The sequence below is a fragment of the Condylostylus longicornis genome, unplaced genomic scaffold (genome assembly GCF_029603195.1).
Source record: "Condylostylus longicornis isolate FDR11 unplaced genomic scaffold, ASM2960319v2 ptg000011l, whole genome shotgun sequence".
NCBI lineage: Eukaryota > Metazoa > Arthropoda > Insecta > Diptera > Dolichopodidae > Condylostylus > Condylostylus longicornis.
In genome coordinates, this window is record NW_026577980.1 from 4,626,246 (window position 1) to 4,634,669 (window position 8,424).

General features: G+C 23.1%; 2 protein-coding genes across 2 annotated transcripts; both read right to left on the bottom strand.

Moving 5' to 3' along the window:
- Nucleotides 1-2,527: 2,527 nt before the first annotated feature.
- LOC129619209 (GATA zinc finger domain-containing protein 15-like) lies at nt 2,528-4,147 on the bottom strand. Its single transcript, XM_055534347.1, has one exon. The coding sequence runs from the start codon at nt 3,984-3,986 to the stop codon at nt 3,393-3,395; it is 594 nt and encodes a 197-aa protein (XP_055390322.1). The 5' UTR covers nt 3,987-4,147; the 3' UTR covers nt 2,528-3,392.
- On the bottom strand, nt 4,001-5,930 carry LOC129619208 (leucine-rich repeat-containing G-protein coupled receptor 6-like). The gene has a single exon (XM_055534345.1). It carries the CDS (start codon nt 5,808-5,810, stop codon nt 4,158-4,160), a length of 1,653 nt encoding a protein of 550 aa, XP_055390320.1. The 5' UTR covers nt 5,811-5,930; the 3' UTR covers nt 4,001-4,157.
- Between the last annotated feature and the right edge of the window lie 2,494 nt (nt 5,931-8,424).

The following is an 8,424-nucleotide window of genomic DNA, read 5'->3' on the forward strand; positions in this document are numbered from 1 at the left end:
CATATAAGAATTTTGCAATTCTACTTAATTTTGTAGAATGTTAGTAAGAGAACATTCACCAGTGCCAAATCTGGATTTTTTTTTTTGCTGTTTCAGGCCATTCCATTTTCCACATTATGAACACAAATGTATACCAATATAATTATTATTATTCTCATTTAAATTTCAATTTCTTCAAATTTCCAATATTCCCCAAAATAAAATTTTATTTTAGGATCCTTAATTGGCTTGTGTGTAAATATTTTACTAACATTATTTATATTTTCTTATTTATTTTTTCACAATCAGTACATACATATATCTATATAATAAAAATTTTAATAACACAAAAAAAAATAAAAACAATTTTTTTTTTTTATACAAATTTAATTATTGAATTAATTAAAATAAACTATTGTTTTTAATTAAATAATATTTTTGTGAATTTTCTTAAGTAAATTTTGAATTAATTAAAAAATACATACACATTGAATAATATAATTTAGTAAATAATTATTTAAAATTAAAAAAAAAAATATTTACAAAAATTCTTGTTTTTTTTTTATAATTATTTTATACAAAGAATAAATAATTTTTTCAATTAAAAAAAATTTTTTTTTAATTTTTAATTAAAAGAAAATATAATTATGAATTTAATTATTTCTTAATATTTTTTCAAAAAAATTTAATTTTATTAAAAATAATAAAAAAATAAAAAAATACTTAAATTTTAACATCACTGGATTTTCATTATGTCTTTTATTTTTTTTTATTTCTCTTTTTTATTAATTTTGATTCAAATTTATAATATTTATAATAATATTTTCAAAGTTAATTAAATTTTAATCACTTAAAATATTATTATTAGCCTGCAAAAATACTTCCTAATGTAAGAGTGAACTCAATTATACTGAATTAAAATGAAAGAGATTTTAGATATACTTTTAAATTTGCAATTCAAAATACGGTACAATAATTTACCAAACTATTATTATTATTATTCAGTAGCATAGAAATATTAAGAAGCTTTCACAAATTAAAAGTGTTGTGAAATAAAAATTTTCTCAAATTAATATTAAAAAAAAACGTACATATTATTACTTTTATTACAGTAAATTAATATAGGAGAGACAACAGTAGCAAGAGATGAGAGTAATAATAATAATTTAATTGCTATTAAAATTGCGCTCCCAAAATATTTAAATCTCATAATATAATGATAGCAAATTAATATTTTGTAATGGTATTGCGGTTAATTTGTATTTCATAATATCAATACATGAGATTTAATATTATGTCAGGCGAGTAGCTTTTGAATTAATTAAAAAAAATTCTCAGAGTAACAATAATATTATACTACCTACTAGTTGTAGGTATATAAAATAAATAAATTTGTATTGAGATTTTAAAGAAATTTTATAAGGAAAATAAAATATTAAGGTGTTGAAATAAGCAAATATTTTTATATCTTTGAAATTCATTAATTATTATTATAAATTTTTGAAAAATGTGTAAATTTGCAGGCTAAATAATTTGTTGATGTTAATTTTTTTTTTAATTTAACCAAATTTTAAAAAATATTTTTTTTAATTTTTCTTGAAAATATTCAAATTTAAATTTTTATAAGATTTTCTTCATATCAGTGTTTTAAATATTATATATGCATGTTATGTGTAAATGTATATATGTATGTGTATATAATATAATTAAGTTTATCAATTTTTAAATTTATTTTATACATTAATTTGACAATTTTTTTTTTTTTTTTTTGCTATTTTTCATTTTTTTTTATAAATTTAACATTCTAAAATTTTTTTTTAATAATTATTTACAAAGTTTTATTCTTTTGCTGTTTTTTTTTTCTTATTTTGAACAAAATGAAATATTTTTTAAATTAATTATACTTATAGGAAATTTTACAGAATTAACCTTTATGTACACTCGTTTTATTATTTTTTTTTTTGTTCTTGCAAAATTTTTACTTTGCAGAATTTTAATCAGAAAAAAATATTTGAAATTTCTTTAATATTGAAATGGAAATAATTTATAAAATATTATATTATTTTCGAGTTTTATTTTGTAAAACTAACGTTAAGTTAGTTTTCGAAATAAATAAAATTGTTGTTTTTTTTATGATTTTCGAATAATATACAATTTCGAAATAAGTTATTTTCGAATTCGAAATTAATTAAAAATAATTCTAGATATTTTGTTAACCTTTACAACTATGTATGTATGTATGAATTTTTTGTTTATTTTTTTCATCATATTTTATAGAAATTATTTTTATTTGATTATATTTAATTTATTACAATATTTTACAAATTATTTATTAAGTAGTATATAAATATATACATTAATATCTATGACATGTATTTATATATATATATATATATATATATATATATAATATTATATAATTAAAAGATTTCGAAAAATTTTAATTATTTTGTTTTCGAATATTAATTAGTTCTTTGTCATTTTATTTAATTTATTTTACTCTTTCTGTAATAGGCGTTCATAATTTTTGTTATATTTTTATTCGAATTCGAAGTTCTAAGTTATAAAAGACATAGTATATAATTTCTTTACTATATTATGAATGTGTATTATTTATAATATTGAATTATAATGTATGTTTGAATATTTTAATTGGTAATTTATGTAGATTTTCGAAATTTCGGAATTATCATATAATTTTTCGAAAATATAATAATATACTCTCTTGAGTATATAAATTATTTTAATTGTGCAGTTTATTTTGAATGGCAGTTGGTATATATTTTTGTATGTAATTAGTTCTTTTGGTATTATATAACGTATTTGTAATTCCTATGGTTGTTTTATTGTTATTCAATATTATTCGAAATTTATATTTGGCGAATTACAGTAATCATATAATTATAAATTTGATTTTTTGTTTTATTATTAGGTTTCACTATGTATTGCTTTAAGAGAAGGATTTTCGAAACTTCGAAAATAACACCATTTCTAACATTAAGTTTTTATTAATTTCTAAATATGTGTGTTGTTTAAGTAATAAATTATATAAAAACATAAATTTGTTTTTGCAGTTTTTTTTTTTTATTATTAATTCTGTTTTAATTGTTCTGGGTACATTTACATTTGATCCGTTATAAATTTCGTATATAAAACATCCTAAATTGGTATGTCCTTTTTTTTTGTATTCTTTTTTTAAAAAATGATTTCATGTAGTTCTTTTGAATTTTTCTATTTTTTTTTTAATCGTCGTCATTTTCCTTTTCTGTAAGTCCTTAAATTTTCTTCTTTGTTGTTTTGTCTGAGATAAAGGAAATATTGATTTTTTTTAGTGTTATTTTTTATAGTTTTTTTTTTTGTTTTTTTAATTTTTTTTTTTATTTTACTTTAATTAATTCCTAACCTAATTCAAATCAATGGTAATGCCTTTGATTAATTGCTCTACGGCCAGTCGTACTATTACCATTTGGTAATGCACCATTTCTCATTGGTAATGCTGGTGGTGGTGGTGTTGGTGTTGGTGTTGGTGGTGGTAAATCATGATCTAATGGTAATGAATAATGACTGTTATTATGTATATAATTAGCATTAATACTACCATTATCATCATCGGAATGATGATGGCTAACACCATTTATTAAACCAATATTATTGTTACCATTACCAATATGATCATTTAATATATAACCATTTTTATGGCCTAAAGTATGGGCATGATGTTTTTGATTATAGGAATTATTAAAATTATTATTGACCCTATGAAATTGTTGATGACGATCAACAGTACCACCATTTGGTAAACAACCATTTTGTTGCTGTTGTTGTGTTGTAATTGATGTTGTTGTTATATTATTATTAATTTTATTAATTAAATTACCATTCATTGTATTATTATTACCATTAACAGATGCCATTATTGGTTGACTATAATGATTTTGATTTGTTTCAATTTGTGTTTGTGACTTCTGTTGATTATGAATTGGTTTTATTGGTTGTTGTTGCATCATTAAATGATCTTGACTTAATTGTACAAATGTCGGTGAACTATCACGACTAATACCATTAAGTGTTGCAGCACCATTTATATGATTTATGGTGGCTGTGGAGGTTGGTACTTGAAGTTGTTGTAGGGTCGAGGCACCACTCCTCCTTAATGGATGGAGTGGTGGAGCCTCTAGCTATAGTTCCGTTACTGGTATTGGTCTATGGCCTGGATAAGCTGGATGTGGATTATAATTATTTGTAAATGTTGGATGAATACCTAAACCACTTAAACCACATGGATGTGGATGACGTGACATATAATCTTCATCAGAGAAAGTTTTTTGATATTCACGTTCTTTACGACCAAGAGCTGAATTACCCCAACCGCCTTTTAAAAATTCACGTATCTTTCGGCGGCAACGATATAATATTAGTACAAGTGCTGTTACTGATGCTGCTGAACCAACAATTAAAGCACCAATCATTGCTTGTTTTCGATGATCAGTACGTGCACAACCCAAAAGGCCCGGTGATAAATTACGTAATGATTCTTCTTGTAAATGTTTTGGATATCCACATAAAACATTTGCAATATTTTCATTTGCATCTTGACTAAAATTTTTAACAACTAATAAATTTCTAAGCCATAATACACGACAATCGCATATTATAGGATTCTCTGATAAATCTAATGTTTTTAAATCAACCCATGGGAATAAACCTTCGGCAAGTGTTTGCAAATTATTATCTCTTAATATAACATGTTTTAAATGTGGTAAACCGCTAAGTGCACCCTCTTGCACTTCATTCAATTCCTTATTTGATGATAAATTTAACCATTCTAAATTTGCATTTGTTGTAAATGCACCAGTATTAACACGTTTTAAACGTCCAGCTCCAGTTATTTCTAATTTTTTTAAATTTGTTAAACCAATAAATGCACCTTCTGGTATTATTTCAAAATCATTTTGACCAAGTGATAATTCTTCAAGACGTGTCATTTTACTTAATTCTGTTGTTGGTATTCGTTGTAATCGATTATCTGATAAATCTAATATTCTAACACCATCTAAACCTTTAAATGATTCATTTGATATGTTATGTAAACCAGCACCTTTTAAATCTAATTTAATTAAACCTTTCATATCATTAAATGCATTCTTTTGTATTGTTGTAAATGAATTTGTACCCAAATATAATTCGGCTAACATTGGCATCGCTACAAATGATAAACTTGGAACTGTTGTTAATGTATTATCATCTAAATATAATATCCTTAAATTAATTAAACCATCAAATGCTTTCGGATCAATTTTACTTATTCTATTTTGTCCTAAATTTAATTCTTCTAATTTTGTTAGCTGTACAAATGTACCAGCGCTTAATTCATCTAATAAATTAGCACGTAAATTTAATACAGTTAAAGATTGTAAACCAATTAAGATTTTATCATTTATTGAACCAATTCGATTATGATTTAAATGTAATTCTTGTAATTTCTTTTGATAAGCAAATGTTTTTGGTGGTATACTAATTAAATGATTATATGATAAATCTAAAAATGCTAATTCAGCATAAAATTGTATTGATGAATCAATTATTTTTATTTTATTATTTTTAATAACTAATCTTTGGATTGATGGATTTAATGCAATCGGTAAAACATCTAAATGACCTTCACCGCATTTTACAACTAATGTTTCATCATCACATTTACATCCGTATGGGCAATTAGCTAAACCATTTGCTGAATTTATTAATATTGTTAATAAAATAATAAATAAAATGCTGAATTCTTTTAAAATTTGAAGATTTTTTGTAAGGTTTAACGTTCTTTTGTTCAACATTTTGTGATCTTTTATTTTGCAGTTCTGGTAATAGTAAAAGAATTTTGAAAAGATTCCGTGTTTTTTCTTGATTTATTTATACGTAGAGAAATTGATGCACAGCGTTTAAGATTGAGAAGATTTCCTGAAATGAGAGAAAAACACAAATTATTGTTATGTTTTTTATTTAAATTAAAAAACAAATATTATTTTTTCTTAACGTAGTTTAATTTGTTTCAATAAAAGAAGAGATGAGATTGAGTAAAAAATTTGTACAAACTCAATTTCACATTTGAATTTATTTCTCTTTTAATTCCTTAATAAAATTAATATTAGAGTTACACAAGTTTTCCAGTTCAGCGCATATTAAAAACATTCCATTCCAAATTTTTAAAATTAAATCCAAGCTCAAAAGCAGGAGCTCACATTACACTCTCCCAATTAGTTTTCGATTATGAATTTTGAGTTTGTTTCTCCCATATAAGCATTAATTGAATACTGTGCCAATTGATGGTAGGAGCACCAACAATTTCGTTTCGAGCTTCAGAAAACTCACTTGATTAAAACATTTGACAAAAAATCTACGGGGACGAACAATTTATGTAAAAAAAACAGGCAGATATTTTTATAAATAATTTCAATTTTTTTTTCCAATAATTTATTCGAAAATCAGCAAAAAAATAAATTCCAAAAATTTCAATTTTTCGTAATGTCAAAAGAATTGATTTATAACGAGATCAAAGGTCCCCTCCTGGTTTGTTTTATTTTCATGCTTCTTTATAATATTTTGCTTACATTTTGTTTTATTGATTTAAGAAAACAAGAAAAGCTCACAGGACTATTAGTAAACCAAAAAAAAAAATATAAAAAATAATTTTCAAAAAACAAAAGAAAAAAAAAATCGAAAACAAAAATAACTTCAGGACCTAATCGAAGAGGCAAAATAATAAAAGAAAAGCGAAACAAGAAGAAGAAAAGACGAGAGAAAAAAAAAAATACGAAAGTTGAAGAAAAACAATTTTATTTTTTTCATTTCACTTTTGTTTTTATATTCGTTTTTCATGAAAATTTATTGACCCTGAAAAACTTGTTCAACAGTATTCACAAAAAAAAAAAACCAAGAAATTATCCTTGAATAAGAACACAAGAATTTTCATTTGTTTCTTCAATTTTTGGTTTTTTTTTATTTTGTGCTTATGTTGAGCTCATGTTTTTCACTACTTTGTTAAACACATGCACATATTTATTAAGAGTTATTTGTTAATATTTTTGTAATAACGTGTATGTCAAACATCTACAAAAAATAAATATATTCATCAGCTAGAAGCCACATAAAACCTACTAAAGTTGTCTTCATTATTCTGAATACGTAAGTAATATCAAAAGAAATTTATAGGTACAGGTAAGTAATATAACACAAAATTAAAAATATTTTCTAAAATAATTCTATTTTGTATATTCTTGCCTAGATTTTATTGTATACTAAATTAGACTGCAAAAATCAGAAAGTTGTAAGAATTTCTAGAATAAATTTAATTTTCATTTCGAAAATTTGCGCTCTAAAAGCTTAAATTGATCAGAGAGAATTATGGATTCCTAATTGTATGCCGAAATATTCTATGTGAGTAATAAATAAAGCAGATCTTAATAGTCTTGGAAAATTGTTAAGTTATACACAGTGTTGACAAATTGGGCTATCCGGATCTCTCTGATGACAAATACACATCTGCATTATCCATAACATGCATTGCATTCCATAGAAAGTAAATTTAAGCCTTGGACCCTTACTGGGCAATTCGATTTTCCTGAAATGATTTTCATGTTTGCAGAAGTGGTAAAGTAGTAAATACGATACAAATTGATTGATACTACTTTAACATTTTTCCGAGTACGAATATCGTTTCACGAATTACATAATAAGACCCCTTATTAATTTAGCATTAACTATAAACTAACTACAGATATCAATAACAGAAAAACTATTTGACATAATGACAACAAGTTTGACAAAAAAAAAAAAAACTAAAATCCGATTCTTAAAATGTGCTAAAAGCCGAGAAAATAAAATTAATAATATTATGCAATTAGAAAGGCAAGCAATAAATATAATAAAATAAAATGTTATCTAAGTCTCTCTCATATGATTTTCTCACATACTCTCTCTCTCTTTCATGTAAATTAATATAGTACAGTTATTGAAAAAAAATATAACGAGAAAAATTTGGAAATCTAGAGTATTATAAGAGAATATAATTATATACGATGTATATATGTATTGTAATATTGATGGCTCCTGAGCAGGGGTATAAAATGGGTTTTCAGAAAAATAATATTAAGGATTTTATGTTTTAATAGAGAGAAAATACAAAAAATAATTTCCATTTTTACATTTTCTTTTTCTATTAACTTTTTTTTTTTTTCATAAAGTTATACTTTAAGTAAACAATATATAGATAACCTTGAAAAGTTTATTCTAGAATATCCCTCATCTAATTCTTATTATATAATTTTTACAATATATACTTGCGCTATTTATATGTTTCTTAAACAACTTAAAAACAACGTATCATCACTGTTATATGTATACACAACAATTCCCGTATAACAATAAAAATATTATTATAGTAATTTAGAA

Coding starts and splice junctions, on each gene's coding strand:
- LOC129619209 (XM_055534347.1), bottom strand. CDS start 3,986: ATGATGCAACAACAACCAATAAAACCAATTCATAATCAACAGAAGTCA.
- LOC129619208 (XM_055534345.1), bottom strand. CDS start 5,810: ATGTTGAACAAAAGAACGTTAAACCTTACAAAAAATCTTCAAATTTTA.